General features: G+C 40.7%; 1 protein-coding gene across 9 annotated transcripts in view; it reads right to left on the minus strand.

The window, feature by feature from the left end:
- diaph2 (diaphanous-related formin 2) overlaps nucleotides 1–24,025 on the minus strand; it is a 472,316-nt gene that overhangs the window by 425,458 nt on the left and 22,833 nt on the right. For 8 of the 9 annotated variants that reach the window (XM_017698456.2, XM_017698459.2, XM_017698462.2 and 5 more), the window contains 2 exons: nucleotides 16,591–16,695; nucleotides 10,064–10,084 (listed from right to left, as the gene is read on the minus strand). In XM_017698456.2, the coding sequence (XP_017553945.1) occupies nucleotides 10,064–10,084; nucleotides 16,591–16,695 (126 nt within the window). The remainder of the gene's footprint in view (nucleotides 1–10,063; nucleotides 10,085–16,590; nucleotides 16,696–24,025) is intronic. The other variant, XM_017698458.2, reaches the window with a different exon arrangement.

Here is a 24,025-nt window from a genome sequence, read left to right on the forward strand (position 1 = left end):
ACTTTTATTTATGAATTAAATGCTGTGTTTTATGTCACTGATATGCATCAGAGTCAACATCTTCATAGTTCTTAAAATAATAATTATTTTAAGAACTCTACAGTCCTACATAATAAGAGGTTTTTATTGAGTGCATTTGTATATTTTATTGTAGGTTTTTTTTTTATTAATACAGAAGAAAATTACACCTACTAAATTTAAATCACAGATGTTTTCTGAAAAGAAAATTAGCAAAAGATTATGTGCAAATATAACAGACTAATTTGGGTGATAATATTCATAAAGTCAGAGGTGAAAAGAACAACAGTATATGTAAAATATAACACTTGCTATGTTTAGGGTCAGATGACTGAAAAAGCAGCAGCCATGCAACAAAACTGGCTCTCATAAGCCCGGAATAATTAAAGAAGGATAATGTAATCTCTTACTGCACAAAGTTTGTTCTGCTACTGTGTATTTTCTAGTTGCATATTTTTTCTTATTACTATCTTTCTTATTTAATACACTCAAGCAGTGTGTCTCCCTTGTTATGCTCTTTTTGCTTTCTTGTAAAGTATGTTGACTTGCCTTTGTATATGAAACACGTTATATAATTAAACATGCCTTGCCTTATGTCCCATGTATTGTTGGCTCCTTTGTCCTCAAAACATATGATTTAGGAGGGGAAAAAAAAAACAATATCTCCAGTAACACTCTTACCATAAATATTATCCTACTAGGCACTTTGTACGGTAGTCATGGCCTCACTTGTTGATTTATACACCACAACTAATATCAACTCCGTGTGTGTCCAATTGAGTCGCATCAGCCTCCTTCAACTCATCTTCATACACACATCTCTCCTTCAGATTAGTTATCAAATATATATTTTCACTTTAAGTACAATTTAAGTATTTTATGTACAGTAATATTTTTCTCATCTTTTGAGGAGGACATTACTCAGGAATCTCCTTCAAATGTACAATGAACTGTGACCAAGCTTGGAAGTATAAAATCTACTCCTCATTCTGAATATCAGCATTGTAATACCGCAGTCCATAGAAATGGGTAGTAAAGGCTGAGAGCACAAGTTTAGTTACTTGTTTACTCTCCCCCCTTTTGCCTTTTTGCATGAGAATACTCACAAGAATTATTATAATAATCAATATGGCAACATGGTAAAAACATCATTAGTACACAAGGTGTTTTCATGTTACATGATGTGCATCACAATATTAATTATTATATAAAAAATAATAATTTTTTGCAAACAGGTTGGAACAGACAAGGTTAAAAAGTGAAACAGTATAGTGTCACTTCGAGGATAATACTGGAAGAGGCACAAAAAAAAAAAAAAATCAAACATTTGTACTGATAAATAAATAACAAGCTAATGGCATAACAGGCTAACATACAATCATCTACTTGTCACTATGCAGTTTAAGCAGTTATGATGAATTGGATGGATGGATGTTTACTTTCTATAAATACTGTCTAATCATATGATACATGCAGTTGTTCCCAATTTATCATTCACAGACCCATAATATAAAAGCACATTATAACATAATTTATGACAATAATGATAGAACAGCCTCTTCCATAATTGTCACCTTTGTGTTTATATATATATATATATATATATATATATATATATGGGCAATTAGCAACTCACACTGAAAATATGAGAGAAATCCAACCTTTACACAAAACTTTAGATTTTTAACAAAAGCATTTTCAAAAAGAGAAAGATGGTACCCAAAAAATACATTTTCCTTGTCTTTTTCTAAGGGTGCCAATAATTATGGATTCTGTAAATGGCAATAGAGCAGGGCTTTGAACAGGAGCTATTTGCAGTGTGTTTTCTTTCACTTTATTCAACCAAATGACACAGAGCTTTATAAATAAGCCTTCATAATAAATATAGGAATTGCATTCAAACTGAATCAATTGCACCTCACTTGACATATCTACATTAGTGATTGACTGAAACACATTAAAACTGTGTGCAAAAGGACATATATAAAACAAGTAACTACTGAAGCATTCATAAAGAACCCATAGGACAAATGACAATCCATCACAAAGAATGTTATTTCACTGTCAAAACTCAACTGTGAGAAATTTCATTACACCTAATCTCCCAGCTCCGAACAACAAACACAAACAAAAACACAAGATCAACAGTCTTGGGGAAATCAGATCACAGACCAAAGAGGGCTAAGTCAGCTGCAGACAGGGAATGTAGAGGGAAGGACTGCCAGAATGGAATAATCGACATTTGTAATGAAACATTCCAAGTGCAACCAACTCTTCACCCTCTCCAGGATTCTGGAGGGTTCATGGGAGTTTGCCCAACCAGTCCACATGTGCTTTGTGGATCTGGAGAAGGCCTTCGACTGTGTTCCCCGGGGTATTCTGTGGGAGGTGCTTCGGGAGTACGGGGTACATGGCTCTTTGCTACGAGCCATTCAGGCCCTGTACAAACAAAGCTGGAGTTTGGTTCGCATAGCCGGCAGTAAGTCAGACTCGTTCCCAGTGAGAGTTGGACTCCGTCAGGGCTGCCCTTTGTCACCGATTCTATTCATAATTTTTATGGATAGAATTTCTAGGCGCAGTCAAGGGATGGAGGGTGTCCGGTTTGGTGACCTCAGGGTCACATCGCTGCTGTTTGCAGATGATGTGGTCCTATTGGGGACATCAGGCCGCGAACTTCAGATTTCGCTGGATCGGTTTGCAGCCGAGTGTGAAGCGGCTGGGATGAGGATCAGTACCTCTAAATCCGAGACCATGGTTCTCAGGCGGAAAAGGGTGGAGAGCCCTCTCTGGGTCGGGGATAGGCTCTTGCCTCAAGTGGAGGAGTTCAAGTATCTCGGGGTCTTGTTCACGAGTGATGGTACAAGGGAGCGGGAGATTGACAGCCGGATTGGTGCTGGGTCAGCAGTGATGCGGCTCTTTACCGGTCTGTTGTGGTAAAGAAAGAGCTGAGCCACAAGGCAAGGCTCTCGATTTACCGGTCGATCTACGTTCCCACCCTCACCTATGGTCATGAGCTTTGGGTAATGACCGAAAGAATAAGATCGCGAATACAAGCGGCCGAAATGAGTTTCCTCCGCAGGGTGTCTGGACTCTCCCTTAGAGATAGGGTGAGAAGTTCAGTCATCTGGGAGGGACTCGGAGTAGAGCCGCTGCTTCTTCACGTCGAGAGGAGCCAGCTGAGGTGGTTCGGGCATCTGGTTAGGATGCCTCCTGGACGCCTCCCTCGGGAGGTGTCACAGGCGAGTCCACCTGGGAGGAGACCCCGGGGAAGACCCAGGACACGCTGGCACGACTATATCGCCCAGCTGGCCTGGGAGCGCCTCGGAATCCCCCTTGGAGAGCTGGTGGAAGTGGCTGGGGAAAGGGAGGTCTGGGCTTCATTGCTCAGGATGCTGCCCCCGTGACCCGAACCCCGGAGAAGCGGAAGATAATGGATGGATGGATGGATGGGCATTCCAAGTGCAAAACTATGAGGAAATGAACATTTTTCTTAAGAGACAAAAGCTTGAACCAAATTCAGTAGCATAGGTGCAACAGGCCTAACTCACTGAACCATATGGAAAACTTAACATAAAATGCATTAAACACAGCCTCCTTCATTTTAGAAGAAGTGACCACCAGTACAATTATGGCAAAGCAATGTCCAAAATAGGGCGGCTTGTCCTTGCCCTTACAAAAAAGGTAGTCCTGTGAGCACAGGCAGCTGAATTTGTCAGGAAATTTTATTTGAAATTGAGCCAAGGAACAAAATCTGCAGACATGTAACACCATCAAAATGAAAATCAAAATGTAGCTCTCATATGTCAAAGAACCATTACTCTGAAAACCCCCTTTTCAAAGTGAAGTTCCGCACTAATTAAAACCAGAATCCATAGTGAACTGTGAAGAGGTGCAGCAAGCACTTGCTATTGAATCATTTTTCATAGGTAGTCTTTTAAAACACCAAGGGCATGTGCCATATCAAATCTGCTCAATACACAGTCATCTTTAATGGCTGAGCTGAAACTAAACAGGCCTTTTCAAACCTAAGCTCGCCAAGAAGGGACAGGTTGGCCTTGATTTTAATTAGATTTAGCTTGTTTTAAAAAGGTTCTCCACAGACTGCGGGCTCTGCCAATAAAGGGCTGAGCAGTGAAAAAAGGAGGCAGTACACCCTCACCGGAATGAGTCTTTAAACAAGTAGCCACAATGAGCCCGAGAGTCTAGCAATGATAGGCCTTGGAACATGAGCATGCCAAGCACAAAATCTACCAATGAAACAAGCAGAGCACATGCACAATGCCAAGGTTATTCATTTCATTCAGCTTCCATGGAGTGCACAGAAACAAAGAGTATACAGAAACAGAAAAGTGAGGGAGGGAGCAAAGAAAAAGAGGGTGGGAAGAAGAGAATCAATCTCTGCCTCAATGAGAAGTGTTCCATGTTCCTGCCCATAAAAAAAAAAAAAAAGCCAGTAAAAGATGTTCTACATTACATTGAAACAAATCAAACTGACAAATAACTGCAAGTCAAATTTTATTTTCACAACAAATAAAAGTGCATCCGTTTAAGATTTTCATAAATTCACAATCCTTCACAACAATCAACAATTTTGCAAGTATAGAAAAGAAAAAAGAAAGAAAAAACAGAAAAATAGGACAACGTGCATAAGTAAGGACAAACCTTCATTACAGTACTGTGCAAAAGTCAGAGACTAACCTTTCGTTTATCGACTTTCCTTTCCAATCGACTCAGCCATTGAAGTACAGTGTTTGTGTATTGTGTATAAAAAATTACACAAAACCCTCTAACACTACACATATTATCAAAACATGCAGTATTTAATTTTCACTGTTTACTTTTAACTCTTCCATCCTTCCAATCTCAGACTAATCAGATACCACTGTGTCATTTCAACAAAAAAGAACATCTGACATGTAGAGTAAGGTTTTAAGGACTAATGAGTTTCAATGCAAAATCTCTGAAAATAACAGTCAACAGTACGCTCAACGCCAAAGCAATAAAAAAAACATTCAAACCATGCCTGGACTTTGTGATTTGTTTATAACTGAAGGCATTACAAATACTGATAACAAAATATAATATATTGTACAGTAAAGAAATTCATTTGACAGCAAGATAATAGCCCCAAGCGCATTGCTAAGATGATTATACAGACAAAAAGGACATCTACACATTACACCAACATGTGCTTTTATGACATCCCATTCTAAATCCATAGACATTAATATGGAGATGGTCCCCCCCTTTGCAGCTATAACAGCTTCCACTCTTCTGGGAAGGCTTTCTACAAGATTTTTTTACAAGATTGCCTGTGGGAATTTTTTCCCATTCATCCAGAGATGCACTTTGAGTTTAGACACTGATGTTGGAAAGGGCCCTGCTCGCAAGCTCCGTTCTAGTTTATCCCTAAAGGTGTTTGATTGAGGTCAGAGTTCTGTGTGGGCCAGTTCAGTTCTTCCACACCAAACTCACCCAGCCATGCCTTTATAGACCTTGCTTTGTGCACCAGGGCACAGTCATGATGGAACAGAAAAGGATCGTCCCCATACTGTTCCTGCAAAGTTGAAAGCATACAATTGTCCAAAATGTCTTTGCATGCTGAAGCATTAAGATTTCCCTTCACTGGAACTAAAAGGCTCACGCCTACCCCTGAAAAACAACCCTACAGCATTATCCCTCCTCCACCAAACTTTACCACTGACACAATGTAGTCAGGCAGGTAACATTCCCCTGGCATTCGCCAAACCCAGACTCATCCATCAGACTGCCAGATAGAGAAGCGGGATTCATCACTCCACAGAATACGTTTCTGACACTTGGCATTGTGTTTGGTGATGTAAGGCTTGCATGCAGCTGTTCGGTCATGGAAACTCCTGGTGCACAGTTTTGTGCTGATGTTAATGCCAGAGTAGGTTTGGAACAGCAGTTACTGAGTCAGCAGAACTTTGGCAACATTTATGTACTTGGTGACCCTGCTTTGTAATTTAATGTGGTCTGCCACTTTGTGAACTGACTTGACAAATTTCACAAACTGACTTGTTGCAATGGAGACATCCTATTATAGTACCACACTCAAATTCTGTGAGCTCTTTAGAACCCATTCTTTCACAAATGTTTGTAAAGACAGACTGCAAGGTCATTCATTTTATACACCTGTGGCAATGGGACTAAATTAAACACATTCATTCAATGATTAAGAGGTTTATCTTAATACTTTTGTCTAAATAGTCCATCAAATAAAAAAGGTTCTCTGAACAAAGGACCGGCCACCCCAGAGCACAGACCTCAACATTTGTGATTAGTTCATCACAATGAGTTTAAAATAACTGAAATGTGTTTGCAAGACACATAGAAAAATCTCTGCAGATCTATCTGAAAAACTGAAAGCAAGTCTCCAGAAAAGATTGGAAGGTTTAATCAAGAAGGGCAAACATACTAAATACAAACTAATAATATCATATTCAATAGTTTAGGCTTCTGTGTAATTTTTTTTAGTTAAATCCTTTTTTTTTTTTTTTTTTGCTTTTTTCCTGGTGCTGAAAAATAAATTAATTGTACCTAATGGTGGTTTTGATTGGAAATAAAAAAAAGGGTGGTCTCTGGACTTTTTCTCAGTAATGTATGTTAGTGATGCACATAAATGAGTATTCTAGTAGCTAAGCACTCACTTGAATGCACCAGTGCTTTTCCATGTAACCTGTTTTATCTGCTTCCTAGGGCCTTGCTCTAGAACCAGGGTACTAGGCAAGCACTTTGGTGTGAAATCTTGACATTCCAAGTCTATGGAATTTCGCTTGCTTAAGGTATGCCATAATTACTTGAAAGATACATTTTACCAATCACACACACAAGTGACATATGACCTTTTTCTTTTCCAATACAGATTATCTTACTAAAACATTATCAGCAGATATTGAATATATATTCAATATTTTTTCCTCAAAAATTACTAAGCTTTAAAAATACTTTTAAATTGAAGCACTTCACTTCAAACAGTCACTTAATAATATGTTTCCACACAGTGTAAGTGATATTTCAGGCATGATGTGTTTCCAGATTTGACTGCATTCTCTAATCCCTTCACCACACAGCTGATGCAGCAATTGTTGCTGATATAGGCCAAATACAGACTACCCAATGGATGTTAGATGTGGCAACAAGCATAAGAAACTGCAACATTTAATATGCACAGACTTAGAAAGGAAGGACCCTCTTCTTAGCGCAAGATTAAAATATATATATTTTTTTTATTTATTTATTCATTATCTCCTTCAACAGCCGTCTTTGCAATAATTTGAAATAAATATAGCAAGGCTGACGTGACACCTCCTGACCGTGTAGCAATGGTGCATTAGCTGATACCAGGAGGCTAGCCTGCATCAGAGACAGATTCAAAATCCACAAGCTACACTACAATGAAAACGGGGCTCTAGGCTGTACTTAAAAATAAATAGGTAAGTACTATTTTTAATGTAGTCGCCAGTAGCAGCAGACACCAATACTTCCTGATGCTGTTTATATTCCTACAATTTATGCACAGCCATTAAATGACACCAACAATATGGCCTACAAAGCATTTTACATCTTACACATAAACTACCAAATATATATTTTACTGTGTAAAAAATAAAGTTTTTTTTTCGGGTCAACTTTAGGTCAACAACAACATTTTTAAAACCCTGAAAAAAGTGATCTTTGAATTTCACACGAATTAAAATAAAAGGTCATCCTTAAAAATAAACCTCCATTTACCAGAAGGAAGGTCAGCCTTTTGTCCCTTGGTGAAAAGGAGCTAAATCATTTTTAAGTACATGCCTTGTCCATTATTCTCCCAGACTACAGCAATGATTCTCTGAGAATGTCTAGGCTATTGCAGACACTGTGGACCCCAGTCCCTCAGGTATGACGTGTTTCTCCATCTCCCTCCTCTTTTATTGACAAATCCAAACTTGCTGGCATGTTTCCGTGGAAACAGGCGGTCTCCTAGCGGCCATGCCATCCACGTGATTATCGATTTCCTGCCCGTGGTCCTTAGAGCCGTTGCAGGTTAAGTCATGTAACCTTGTCAGGTTGCAGCAGTACAGACTCCAGGACTGAACACTGACTGGGCCCTGTGTGTAAGCTGATTTTCTAAAGTGCAGGAACTTGCAAGCTTCCACTCATACATAGTGGGATTCCATCAATACAGAGCCACTGAAGAGGAGAAGAGACATTATCTTCAGCTTCAAACTCAAACTACCCTGTCCGTGATCAATCAAACTTCAACACGGTATCTAGCCAGTAACTTTCCTTTCAACCTGTTTTTTTTATCGTCACCTCTATCACCTTCATCATAGTCATGAGGCTCTGAACCAAAGTGCAGACACAGATGGAACTCAACAACATAAGCATTGGCTGTCCATTAAAGCCAATTCACCTCTACGCAAGCTTACACGTTTCTTAAAGGAGAGCATGCCAGAGAGATCTCATGGATGGGATAACAGAATGACAGACACCTTCTGCCCACTCTTGAGGGAGACAAGCCTCTGAAAGGCTTCACTCAGTCTCACTTTCTCCCTCTCTGGTCCACTCTTCCTGGACACACCAATCTGCCCAGCAAACAGGCCTTAAACATGCAGCTAACTGCACTCAGGACTGCACATTTAGAAAGGAAGAGAGATGGTGGGAGGGAGAGGGTAACAGGAAGAGGCTTGACAGCTACACACAGACATGATTCTTCATCATGACACTTTGCACAAACCCCAGCCACAGGAAGCATATGGTGAGACCAGACAAAGGGCAGGAAGTACAGCAACCTCTGAACTGCTGGAGACTTCTAAATGAGAGGCATGGCTTGACAGACACAGCGCCAGACACTTCAACAGAAATGATTTCAAGTATAGTTTTTGATGAAGGTGAGAAGTGGGGCAAAAGTCTAAAACTTGTGCAATTCACAAATTCTTCACAGTTGACAGAGGACAGAAAAGAAAGCTCAGAATAAAAAGGGAAAGAAAAAGAGAATACATAACCTGCCAGCCTCACTGCAGGTGTGGATGCTGTTACTTATTGCTGCATTGTAAATAACACACTTACTTGTGCCTCTTTATCTCCAAGCTACCACATGTACTTCTCTCTCATAGCTTTCCACTAGACAATAAAACACTATTTCTAATGACAAGCAGCACTTGCAGAAGCAATAACACTGTCTTGCCAAATAAATAAAATAAAACAAATAGCAAGCAGCCTCATAAGGGCTATGGGGTTTCACTATGTGAGAAATAGGGGAAGCAAATCTGCAATTACCATATTACAGAGCTGTGAAATGAGGAAACATTGCTGTCTTGGAAACTGTATATATTTATAAAGATTATTACAGTCATTTGTGTGCCAGTCTGGGTGGGGTATGTGACAATAACAATGTGAGCACCAGTGAACATCTCAGAAACAATTGTGACAATTTGTAATGTGGCTGGAACAAAGACATGGGTTTTCAAATACGTGCGAATGTCCCATTGCCAAACTGAACATATTTATAGCACAGGGGGGAAATGCACTCAGTATCTTTCTTGGTGTTTAATCAGCACAGAGCATGTGCGGGGCAGGGGGAAACTAATTAAGTGATACATTCTCAATGTTCTGTCTGAGGGAAAGAATTAACACAATGAAAGTCATTCAAATGGAGAACATTAGAATAAACAGATTAGATCACAGATTATGATTATTTGCCTAAAAACTATTGCTCATCTCTGGTGTTACAATATTTAAATGTTAATGTGTGTCTATGATTCATTACAAAGAAAATCTGTCTAAATGCACAAATTCATTCTGAAGCTGCATCATCTGAAAATCCCTCATTTGAAAGTAAAGTAATTTACATGCAGGAATTGTGAGAGAAAACTCAATTCACAAATTACATCCTATTAGACATTTCAATACTAAAAATGAAATCAGCATAAAATGACCATAGTATTGAAAACTAAATAGGGGGTGGGGGATGCAAGAGAAAGAGATGCATGATCACGAATAATAAAGCAATTCAATAAAAAGCAAATTTGCTACTTACCGCAACTTTGCTCCCTGTTATCTGCATGCAGTGGCCAGCGAAGGAAGTTAATGTGCAAAAAGACACAAACAGCACAATCATTAGTAGGCCAGAGTATCTTCTGTACTAGCAAGCTGAAGTATTAGTGCACCATCCTAAATCCTAAAAAGTTACACAGTGACCCTCTCTAACAGTCTATAACACATCACACAAAACACAAGATGGAGAGAGGGAGGGTTCACATATACAGAAATACAAGACAATGTCTGCAAATTTGATGGCTCACTTTGAAGCTGGTAATGCTGCAAAACTGAGCTCTCTTCATGAACTTTTAAAATAGTCTGCTGTGAGATGGCAAGAAACAAAAAGTAATTGTACTATAGCTGTATTCCATAGCTAATGTTGGCAAATTTGTGTTTAAGGCTGTCAAATAATTGTTGTTATAATAATAATAATAATAATAATAATAATAATAATAATAATAATAATTTGCAAAAATGTATTTTAATGGTCAAAACTGGAAAGTGCAAATAGACAAATGTAATTAATCATGATCAATTATTTCAAATAACATGATTAATCAAATTAACATGTCCACTCCAGGTAATAGGAAAGGACCTGCGTCTCAGGTGGATGAGACAGGCAGCAGTAGTAATGCAGTCACTGTACCAGACTATAGCGGTGAAGAGAGAGCTAAGCCATAAGACAAAACTCTCTGCTCTACATCCTCTCATTGACCTATGGTTGAGTAATAACTGAAAGAATGAGAGTGCAGATTCAAGAGGTAGAAATGAGTTTTCTTCGCAGGGTGGAGGGTTACACTGTAGGGTGAGGAGCTTTAGCGTCTGCGAGGAGCTCAAAAGTAGAGCCACTACTCCTCCCATGTTAAGAGAAGTCAGTTGAGATGGCCTACTCGGACAAGACCCTGAAGTCATCCTAGGACCTGATGGAGGGATTATATCTCCAAGTTTGCCTGGGAGTAGCTTGAAGTCCACAGAATGAACTGGATGAAGTTGCGGGGTGCAGGGCCATCTGTGATTCATTGCTTTCTCTACTGCTACTGTGCCCCTAGCCAGGGATGATGATGATGATGATTAATCATGAATAACTGCATTTGCCTTGTTGACACCTTGCGCTCCTCAGATGGTCTCTAGCATGTGTGGTGGTGCCCTGGTGAGGAGTACCAAGACAACTGTCTCTTGCCTATGGTCAAGCATGGTGGTGGTAGCATCATGGTCTGAGGCTGCACCAGGGCCCCACCACACATGCTGGACTCCTTCTGAGCCAAACAAGATGTCTTCAGCAAACGGTTTCCTTTTTTGTGCGTCAGCTTCAGAAGAAGCTTCCTGAGACGACGACCATACAGACCGAGTTGATGCATTGTGTGGTGTATGGTCTGAGCACCGACAGGGTAACCTCCCTCTTCTTCAACCTCTGTAGTAATGCTGGCAGCACTCATGCATCTATTTTTTTAAGCCAACCTCTGGATATGACGCTGAACACGTGGATTTCTTTGGTCGACCCTGGCGAGGCCTGTTCCAAGTGGAACCTGTCCTGGAAAACTGCTCTATGAACTTGGCCACCGTGCTATAGCTCAGTTTCAGGGTGTTAGCAATCTTCTTATAGCCTAGGGCATCTTTGTGGAGAGCAACAGTTCTATTTCTCACATCCTCAGAGAGTTCTTTTCTATGAGGTGCCATGTTGGAAATCCAGTGGCCAGTATGAGAGAAATGTACCCAAAACACCAAATTTAACAGCCCTGCTCCCCATTCACAACTGGAACCTTGTAACTCTAAAAACTCAGGTCAAACTCCTGGTTTGACCAATCAGTGATTCAGTAAATTGTGCTCATGACGTAATTGATTATATTAACAAGTCTCTGTGGTAGCTCTGAAGGTGTCAAGGAACAATACAGACCCAAGAAATTCTTGCTGAGGTAAATTGTTTAAAAATTTGCTTATATGCCTAAAACGTTCACACAGTACTGTATGTAAATGTATAATTTAACAGATCAGTGAAGTCTCTAAGTCAGAAGGCTACAGTAAACCATATCATTGGGTAAAAATATAACAAATGCAGAGGCAGTTAAAAATAGTCCACCCCCAGATCTTAACATATTTTTGCATTGCTGGCAATATGCTATATGTGTGTGTGTGTGTGTGTGTGTGTGTAAAAACTACTCTTTCAGCATTTATTTATGTTACTAACAGTGATACAGTCATGCTAACTGCTGTTTCTTTTCTGTGAAACCGAATATGATTATTTTACAGCCTGATCAAAAGAGCAGACATTATCTCAAAATCACATAAAGAACTGTCATGGAGGAGCCTGAGGGGAAGCACAGTAACCAATTAAAAGCCTTGTTTGTACTCTACTGTAATAGAAATTCTGTCAAGTCTAGCATGTGTGTGTGAGGGAAGAAACCTAGAATTATGCAATCATGTGATACGATAAATGGCATTTGAAGCAATCCATTATACAGAAGGCCCTGTAAACAAACTTCAGAGAAGTCATGCTCATAACCAGACCATCAAAATGCGCCCGGTGTAAAACAGTTTATTTATGTCATTTCCTGTATAATTATGATAGTTGGGATTCATCTTTGTCTCATAATGTATCAGGCTTGATTATAATAATAATAATTATAATAGTGCTTCATATGCTGTTCAATAATATAAAATTATTATTAACAACATCAAGTAGATATACACTTTTACTTCCCCATCAAGGACTCCTACTTAAACACAGTGCTTTCCATCAAATGAAACAATTTCACAATTTGGATATAACAGGAAATCAATCTGTGCTTGGAAAGTAAGCAAAGTTAATGTCTATCATCGTGCCATGCAAGAAAGATGACTGCATTAGCGAGAAGCATGCTTTGGCACATTCAATAACATTTATGTATATTTGTAATAGACAAGTGTTCAGAACAGTGAGAGAGGAAAAACAAGAGAACCGCATGCAATGCTAATGGTCAAGGACATCCACAGCAGTGAATTGGCATTGCTTTTCATTGTACATAGCATATATTCAAATGAACAGGGCTAATGCAACAGCACTTTCCCTTTAAAAATTAATTTTAAGTGAGGATCACATCATCTGCTAAGGCCCCTTAGTAGAGCAAGGTTGCGTGTTAAGAGGCAGAAAACAAGAAGGAAAAGATTTCTGCAGAGAAGCAATGCACGTTAAAAAAATGTAAAAAAATTTATTTGAAAAATAATTCTCCAATAAATTATTTTATTTTACAAATAGCTAATAAACATAATTCACTTAATGACATAATGAGAAGAAAAAAACTAATCCAATGCTGCTGACTAAACATAAATTTGCGTTTGAGAGAAACGGAATGGGTTGTGAATATTTAAAATATTTTTTTTTTAAATAAAAAATTAAAGAAATAAAAAAGTTTCTTTAACAGAGAAAATAAGTCTAATTAAAGTTGGTTGCCCACACTACTGTAAACACTCTGTGATCCTCATTCCCCTTTATATTTGCTCTCTCGTCAGACACATGCAGCAGGGGTCTGTTATAAACAGAAAAGCCAGGAAGAAATGCAGGCTAATATTTGGCTTACAAAGCTGATCTCTGAAACATCACCTACTGTATGTAGACCCGCATGCTCTCTGAGCTAGCCACAGATTAAAAGGCGTGGATGGACTCCGCTCTTCTTTATTCAGCCAGTTTTGAGTTATTAATACGGAGGTGTGCCAGGGCATGGTAACAACTTTGCGCTGTCACATCATGTCCTCTCTAACCCTCACCAAATTACACCTGCAGCAGCACCGCTGATCTGGCAGCCCCTTTCTCAGCTAGAGCGCCTCTTAATTACTCTCGCATTCCAAGCATGGAGAGGAAGCTGACCCAGTGCAGCCCGAGATAGACAGTGAAAGAGAGACTGAAGGGGTGTGTGGTTGTATGCATTATTCCAATTTCCAACTAAAAAGAAATTACAGAAGAAGAATATGAAGAAAAGATGGGTAACCATCTAAAATTATGGGGAAAAAAGGCTTTGAGGAATGACATTTCACACCATCTAAGCACAGCAAAGTCTTAAATGTATATATTAACCTCAATCATCGCTTTGTCTAACATGCGATGCGCAATTTGGCTAATTTAGCAATTTTTCATTACCTCTGGTGATCTGTTGGTCATGCGATAGAGACAACAATTACCAGATTCTTGTCAACTGTATGACCATAAGGAAAAAAGGCTGGCTTATATTCATAAATACAATATCATGATTGTTTACCAAATTCAGGGGTGGGTGATTAACAAAAATATAATATCATGACATTTCAATTTTTTTTTCTTGTAATGAAACTTGAAACTAATGAACTGTTCTTTCAGTACAGATGATACCCATAATATGCTCAGGAAAGCATGTGGAGACATAATGTGATATAAATGTCATGACAATAAATATTTTCATATGGCCCATACCTTAACAGATGATATTTGAGTCAGCTTTAATAATGTTTGCATTAATAAAGTCAATCGACCCTTGCTTCCTGAGTAACAATAATGCTCAACATACTTTCTTTTGACACTTTTGTCACTTTCTTGTCCTAAAATTACACAAAAATAATTTTACATGGTATTGTAGATATTAAAAATGGCAAGAAACCTTATTTACAATAACAAAACATACTATTTATTCATTTGGTCATTTTCACATAGATATGTCACAATTATAATTATAATTGCTTATCCACAATTAATTTGATTGCAATCATTTTCCACAGTAGGTCACCTTCACAATCTTCTCTTTACACTATAACAAACAGAATGTGAATTGGGTTGATGAATAAATATTTGAATTATTTTTTGACCACATCTTTTAGGGTTAGAGCTACACAGTGTATAGGGTACATAAACAATGGAATGGTAAAATGAGTCTTTGCTCTCTTGGCATTTAGTACTAGCTTCTAGATACGCAAACATGAAATTACACATACATCCATTACTTTTTTGTCAATATATTTAAGAGATGACTTACATGCACAACATTCACTGAAATTAAAAGCATTCAGCTGGACATTGTCTACACTGTATATTTTGATATGATACCTATGATTTCTCTTACTTTTAATGAGCCTTTCAAAGCTCACCATGACTTCACGCTATAATACCTTTAGAGTGTAGAGGTGAGAAAAATTGGTTTATTTGATCTTGAGCTGTTTCTGTTGTCTGTTTCTGCTGAGAGCTACTAGCATTTAACGCTAGGAAGTGAGACAAGTTTTTAAGCTAATTTGACCACTTTAGTCTTGTACTTTAACAGTTTTATTCAACAAACAAAAAAAGCCAATTAAGTTATATATTATCCTTTCATATATGATGAATCATCAGCAGTTAAAATATCTAATCACAGTATTTTGGTATAAACAATATATTGCCCAAACCTATATAGAAATGTTTACTCTGAAAAGAAGACAAACAAGGAGTATTGCACAAAAGACTACTGCTTTTGCTGTATCCTGCAAGAATTGTGTATGAATTTCTGTACTCTGCACTTGGGTAGTTGCTTAAGTTGAAATCTTAAGAGCGGAGAGAGGGAGAGAGAGGGAGCGGGGGTGGGGGGACGGGAGGGGGGGTGGGGGTGGAGGGAGAGAGCTTCCATTGCTTACATTACAAGCACAAGTGTGTTGCATCCATGGTAAACAGCTCTTATCACATAAAAGCACATCTTTTCCCTGGAATGCAGAGCACACGTTAAAACTAGTTTACAGCCCACTCTTGCCTTGTCACAGCGCAGCTTCCACAGTGACATGTAGCTACTGAGCAACTCTGGTGCTGCTGGGAAGGAGATGGGGTGCAGAAGTAGAGAAATAGAGACACCTATGCTCTTCTCTTCTCTTATGCTCGTCAAAAAACATCACACGGCTTTCAATAATAATAGCCTTCAATGCTTTGCATTGCATGCGTAATGGGGCAACTGAAAAGTTCAAGCATGCGTAATTAATATCACTATTAATAATTCTGGGTAATTATCACAACAATGGCAGACATAAAAAATGGGGGCCAAAGGCCTGGCACAGCTGAACCTCTCTTGAAGAGTGATATATAGAGGAATGTCTATTTCTCCGCCATTTTGGCAGAGACTAACCTCACGGGGACCTACTTCATAAAGAGAATAGAGAGAATCCCACTCAAAAGCCAAGGATTACCCTGTGAGGCTGTGGCTTTTCAGCTTTTATAGGTTTATGGTGATGAAAGAGTCATGTTCCAGATTACCAAGCAGGCACTGTGATGCGCACCAAATTCTAATGAAAACTTGATCCCCTGCAATATAAAGGTTTTGGATAGTGCAATACAACAAAGGTGGTTTGATAAGCACCCAAGAAAAGGTAAAGGGGAGAAAAAAAATGAATAAGAGAGATAAAGGAGGCAGCAATCAAAGTTGTGGGGCTTTAGCAGAAGAGGCAGAAAGCAGATCAGGTTAAGCTCATTATTCCGTAGTGTCTCAAAGAATCTCATATGTTTCATCCCCATTCTCTCCACACAGACTTACTCTAAGACAAGCCACCCAAGAGATGTGGCACACTTACAGATTTGGCTGTGGCAGAGATGTACTGGACCACCATCTCTCGTTTAGTGCTCAGGTCCTTTCCTCGCAGGGGGGCCTTGCGGTCCTCATTCAGGTTCATATCCTCCTACAGACAGATGGGCAGACACACACACACACACACACACACACACACACACACACAGTGAGTTCGGAGGGAATTTGCTTAATGAGTAGTGAACAAGCAATAACACAAGCAACAGAACTGCAACTAATGATGCTAATAATCATCAGAGATCAAAAAAGAACTTGAGAATGTGGAAAGACTGCATAAAATTCTTGCACAGCACTATAGCAGGAGGGCTATCAACAAACAGTACGCTCAGTGATGGCACCATCAGCATCACACAGATAATGCCCATTACTGAACACAACCATAGTGTTTCATTTATGTACATTTCATTTTAAGTTCTCTGCTGTGTGCAGGTCCTATAGAACTGCCATAATCTATGATAAATCTTAAGATTTATTACGAGGGTAATAAATAGTAATACGGGGTATTACAAGTGCTCTGCCAAGACAAACACATTTGTGTGAGACAACAAAGAATGCTATTACCCCAACTCTGAGAACATTCAATAGTGCTATAGAGCTTTGCTGCCCTCTAGTGCCCATTAAGCAAATTGCATGTTCTTTTGTCAGAAGAAGACTGTTGCTTAGCAGGCAAGCATTTATAAAAAAAAATAAATAAATAAATAAATAAAAATGAAGGACATGAACATCTCATTACAGCACATGAGGCCTCTTCAAAAGCCTTTTCCCCTCTTCCTTTTCTTTTGGACCAATAATTTGTTTAATCTCTGAACTCTACTACTTTGCCTCCTTAATTTGTAATGAATGTGCAAAGCAAAACATAGCAAAGAAAAATGATGTGCATTGTCAGAAATGAACAGCAGGTCTCGCCAAGGCTGATTTTCTTTGATTCACTGATTACGTCCTCATAGGACTGAGTTGTTGTGACAACTGAAACATTTATGGAGACTGACTATATTTGTCAGTTTCTTTATTATTATTATTGTTTTTCCACGTTTTCCATTTTTTAAATCCTTCTCTCTTTCAATAAAACATTGAGTCCAGTTGGTTTACACTCCAATCTCACCAGACACAGGAACTTTATAAAACACACTCTATTAACAGGGAAAAAAAAGAAATAATAATAATAATAAAAAAGATGGAGTGTGTCTCATAACACTGGGTGTGAATCTAAGCCCACTAAAATTCAGAGATGCTGCAGACAGATAAAAGCGATCATAAGCAAGCTCTTTCTCTCTCTCTCAATTGCTCTATCTCTCTCACACACAAAATTGTGCTGGAGAGGTGCCAGGTTCCTAGAGGTAAAAAGCATAATACTTCATCTTTGATCTTGGTCAATTGGGTTATTTTGCCTTTTTCACAGCTAGACTCAAGAGATGGAATAAAATGGAAGCACTCTGTTGAGGTTTAGATGTTTAAGTACTCACCAAAGAACTCTAAAAGAACACCTATTACGCAGAGTGCTGCACACTAAAATAAGGTAAAACAGTCTTAAGTGAAACCCAAAATAAAAAGTTGGACACAAGGTTATTTCTCTTGCCATCCTGCACACAGGTGGCTGAATTAGCACAACTGCACAGCACTTCTGTGTGAGAACGTTCATCCAAATGAGTCCAACAATAACAACAAGACTGCATGTGTCATATTGAAGGAAAAGAAGCAGTCAGTTTTTGGTTAAGCTGCTACACAACGCAGGCAGACTTTCCCCACTGTGGATGAGACAACGGCTTAAAGCATTGTTTAGAGTCTTTAAAAAAAGAATGTAGAGGTCAGGGGCACAAGAGCATATTTGGGCACGACGTACCTGGGTCACCGTCTGACCTCCTGCCTGTCCAGGTCCCTCTGTCTGTCTGAATATTAATGGAGCTGAATGAATGGCTGGCTAAATTATATTTCAAATGGTCACAATATGTCACATGCAGCATGCACTCATGTCTCCTGTATATGTTAAGCACTATGAGTCCACACCCATGACCTTCTCTGCCACTCGAAATATTGTCACCTCTGCTTGTCGGAAGACTTGCCAATATGCATATTTATCAGGCCATGGAAGCTTGCTGTGCACAAACACTCCTATAGTAGAAAGGATATCTGATATGCCATGTACCTGTTTATGTCTTCTTTATAATAAATGTTCAGTGCCACTATCCTGCCTTTCAGTGACCAGTGGCATAATTGTGGTTCTATCCTTTATCAGATAAATTCATTCTTTATTTTGCCTGCCTTTAGTTGAGCAATATTAGAGATGGCCCTGATCCAATTCTAGATATCGGTATGGGGACGATTTCAAATAAAATTGCTGGATCAGGTATCACAGGTGTAACGAGGAGCGAGGAGGCGGACGCACACGCTGAGATAAGCGAGATTTATTAGGGGCAAATCCAGGGTCGTAGTCAGAACATTCCAGGGTCAGTGAGCCGACACGTACAGACTTAGGGTAAGACATCTCAAGAATCAACACAAACGAAGACCAGGTACAAAGACACGATACAAAGGTACAAAGACTGGCAAACGGAAGGGGCAAACACAGGGCTTAAATACACGGAACAATGAGGGACAGGTGATAACAATCAGGGGCGGAGTTACAAGACCAAAACATGAGCACATGGACAGAACTGGGAGGAGCCAACCGTGACAACAGGGGAAAAAAAATTATTAACTAGATCCAATCCTCCAAAAAATCTAGCCTGAAATAGTTGTGTTATATTATGCTACACTACACGATTAAAAATTATGAGCAGTGTGTTAAGTTTGTTCCCTGCAGAGGATGTGTTAACTTATTTTCACTTAGAAACTCAACAATACATAAAAACATGTAGTTTCATCAGGTATGGTCAAATGTTAGCATATGACTGTAGATTCTCATCTAAAGCAAAGTTCTTCAATTAAAAGCAAATTTTAAACAAAATCAGTATTGGTGTCCGTCAGAAAAGAAGTTGCATCATATTTGATATTATACTAAATGCTATAGGACTATTTAAAAATTGTTATTAAATATCGAAGCTGACAGAGAGAAACAGGCAGGGGAAGAAACTCAACTATGAAACATATCTGACTCCTTTAATTAGGGGAATCCCATCTGTAAATCAATTACTTTTATTTGCTTATTGCTTCTGCATACATGATGAAGCCCTGTAATCTCAATGACACAGACAAGTGAAGTGTGCTGCCTCTTAAGCTTTTATTTCATTACTGTTATTACATTTTCAATAAGAAAAGCTCTTTCAGTGCAACACATTTCAGGACTGCAAACTTGAATCCCTTGTCATTTGTCGAGCAGCAAATTGAAGTGCAGGTTTAATGTCACGCTGTCTTGAGCACAAACATAGCAATTCAGAGGTGATGTGGGTGACAAGCAGTGACTAAAATAGGGAGGAAAAGAGAGCCACTAGTCGTTCACTTATAGCAGAACATCTGAGGGAAAATGAACAAATCAAATTTTATGACAGCTTGCATTGCCAGTGAAATTAATATACAATACGAAGGACCAAGTGCTCTCTTTTAGTCTCCTACACTTGCATGGCCTAAACATAAAAACAATAAAAGGTAACAAGAATTTCTTGGGTCCATATTGTTCCTTGACACCTTCACAGCCACCATAGAAACTTGTTAATATTATCAACTGCATCATGAGCACAATTTAATGAAGCACTGATTGGTCAAACCAGGAGTTGCTTTTTAACTACATATAATACTGAGCTTCCTTTGAAAATGGTTAAACAAATGCACCCATCCATAAAATCACTATTTATTATTATTATACATACACACTATATATACATACATATATATATATATATATATATATATATATATATATATATATATATATATATATATATATCCATATACATATATATATATATATACATATATATACATATATATATATATATATATATATATATATATATATATATATATATACACACACACACACACACACACACACACACACACCCATCCATCATCGCTGACCGCTAGTCCAAACAGGGTCGCGGTAGCAGTTGGGAGAGTAGAGAATCCCAGATGACCCTGTCCCCCGCAACTTCCTCCAGCTCATTCCCGGGGACCCCAAGCCGCTCCCAGGCCAACTTGGAGACATAATCCCTCCAGCGGGTCCTAGGGCGACCCTGGGGTCTTGTCCCGGTAGGCTGTGCCTGGAACACCCCCACCGGGAGGCGTCCAGGGGGCATCCGGATCAGATGCCCGAACCACCTCTCAATGCGGAGGAGTACTGGCTCTACTCTGAGCTCCTTCCGGATGACCAAGCTCCTCACTCTATCGCAGAGCGTGTAGCCCGCCACCCGACGAAGAAAGCTCATTTCCACCGATTGTATTCACAATCTCGTTCTTTCGGTCATTACCCACAGCTCATGACCATAGGTGAGGGTTGGGATGTAGATTGACCGGTAAACAGAGAGCTTCGCCTTTTGGCTCAACTCCCTCTTCACCACTACAGTCCGGTACAGTGACCGCATTACTGCTGCTGCCTGTCCCAGCCTACGGCCGATCTCACGATCCCTCTTCCCATCACTCATGAACAAGACCCCAAGGTACTTAAACTCCTCCAGCTGGGGCAGGTCCTTTCCCCTTACCTGGAGTGGGCATGCCATCCTTTTCCGGGCCAAGACCATGGACTCCGACTTGGAAGTGCTGATCCGCATACCAACCGCTTCACACTCAGCTGCAAACCGCTCTAGCGAGCGTTGGAGGCATCCATGTGATTCCGCCAAAAGAACAACATCATCTGCAAATAGCAGAGACGCCACCCTCCGGCCTCCACACATAATGCCCTCCTGACCCCGGCTACGCCCTGACACTCTGTCCATGAATATCACGAACAAGAGTGGAGACAGAGCACAACCCTGGCGAAGTCCAACGCTAACACTGAAAGAGTCTGACTTAATGCCGAGTATACGGATACAGCTCTCACTCCGGGAGTACAGAGATTGGATAGCCTGGAGTAGTAGCCCCGGCACCCCATACTCCCGGAGGACCTCCCACAAGATATCTCGAGGAACACGGTCATAAGCCTTCTCCAAGTCCACAAAACACATGTAGACTGGGTTGGCTCCCAATGCCAACTTCCCCATGCCCCCTCAACAATCTGTGAAATTGTGAATCTGTGAAAAGCTGATCCATTGTTCCACGGCCGGGACGGAATCCACATTGTTCCTCCTCAATCTGAGGTTCAACTATCGGTCGGAGTCTCCTTTCCAGCACCTTTGCATAGACTTTCCCAGGGAGGCTGAGCAGTGTGATACCCCGATAATTGGCACACACGCTCCGGTCCCCCTTTTTAAAAATAGGGACCACCACCCCAGTCTGCCAGTCCAAGGGTACTGTTCCCGAGGTCCATGCAATATTGCAGAGGCGTGTTAGCCATGACAACCCCACAATATCCAGAGCCTTAAGCATTTCTGGACGAATCTCATCCACCCCCGGTGCCTTACCACTGAGGAGCTTACCAACTACCTCAGTGACCTCCACCAGGGAAATGGAACTTGACACCCCAGCAGCCTCTGGCCCTGACTCCCGTGAGGGAGGCACGTCTCCCGGATTAAGGAGTTCCTCAAAGTGCTCCTTCCACCGACCGACAATATCCTCATTCGAAGTCAGAGTTTCTCCACCCTTGCCGAATACAGCTTGGGCGCAGCCACCCTGACCCCTCCTGAATCGCTGGACAGTTGTCCAGAACCTCTTTGAGGCAGAACGAAAGTCTTTTTCCAAGGCCTCACCAAACTCCTCCCATGCCCTGGATTTTGCTTCTGCCACCTTTTTTGCCTGTCGGTACCTATCTGCTGAATTGGGAGTCCTTCGGGCCAACCAGTCCCTAAAGGCCTCTTTCTTCAGCTTGACGGCCTCCCTCACCACTGGTGTCCACCAGGAGGTTCTTGAGTTACCGCCCCGACAGGCACCCACAAGCTTTTGGCCACAGCTACGCCTGGAAGCTTCCACAATGGAGGTTTTGAACAGGGTCCATTCAGACTCCATGTCCCCTACCTCCTCCGGGACGTGAGAAAAGCTCTCCCGGAGGTGGGAGTTGAAATCATTCCGAACAGGGGCCTCTGAAAGTCGTTCCCAGCACACCCTCACTATTCGCTTGGGCCTACCGGATCTGACCATCAGTCACCAGCCGGGGACTTGTGAGTATCTCCACACCCACCCGGCGCCTCTCACCCTGTGCAACCCCTGAGTAGGAGAGAGACCAACCCCTATCCAGGAGTTTGGTTCCAGAGCCGACACTCTGGGTGGAGGTGAGCCCAACTTTATCTAGTTGGTACCTCTCAACCTCCTGCACAAGTTCCGGCTCCTTTCCCCCCCAGTGAGGTTACATTCCATGTACCAAGAGCTAGTTTCTGCTGCAGGGGCCTAAGTCACCTAGGGCCTCCCCGCAATCTCCCACTGCCAATATGGCACTGCACCGCTTCCCCATGCTGGACCTTGCGGTTGGTGGGCCCACATGGCCTCCCCATGTTGTCTCTTCGGGCTGAGCCCGGCCAGATCACGTGGGCTGCCCGGCCACCAGACGCTCGCCGTTGGAACACTACCCCCAGGCCTGGCTCCAGGGGTAGGTCCCAGTGACCCTTTCCTGGGCAGGGTACACGATTTTTTATGTACGAGATATATATATATAATTACTAAATGTTCTATGAATTTTATTTATTCAAATATTAACACTTTTCTCAGCAAATAAACACATACTACATAAGTAAATTGATTTGGAAAATGTGTCTTGGGTGCCTAAGACACATTACTGTATATGAAGCCATTATTCAGAAGATAATATATGGAGGCACTATGAATCTAAATGTTCTGCTTTTGTGTCCAGGCTGTTGCCCTGGGGTAAGGTTTCAGACCAAGGCATCTGCCTCTGGGACCCTGCTCACTGTAACCTGTAAGAAATACCTCAAAAGACTTTCACTGCTGCTGAGACCATAGTCCATGCATTTATAACTTTTAGGCTTGACTACTGCAATGCTCTGCTGTCTGGCCTCCCTGCTCGGGCTTTGAGCAGGCTACAATATGTGCAGAACTCTGCTGCTAGGCTGCTGACCCATACACAATCTTGGGAGCATATTACTCCAGTCCTTAGTCGTCTCCACTGGCTCCCAGTGAAGTACCGTATACAGTACAAATTACTTGTGTTGGTGTTTAAATCCCTGCATGACCTTGCCCCATCTTACCTAAGAAGTCTGCTTCAACCCTATACTCCAGTGCGTACTCTTTGGTCCTCTAGCCTCCACTTGCTTGAGGTCCCACATTTTAAGCTAAGCACCATTGGTAATAGAGCATTTTGTGTCATGGGTCCAAAGCTGTGGAATGGTCTTCCTGATGAACTGCAAGCTTGTTCATCTGTTGATGTTTTTAAATCCCGACTC

The sequence above is a fragment of the Pygocentrus nattereri genome, chromosome 8 (genome assembly GCF_015220715.1).
Source record: "Pygocentrus nattereri isolate fPygNat1 chromosome 8, fPygNat1.pri, whole genome shotgun sequence".
Classification (NCBI taxonomy): domain Eukaryota; kingdom Metazoa; phylum Chordata; class Actinopteri; order Characiformes; family Serrasalmidae; genus Pygocentrus; species Pygocentrus nattereri.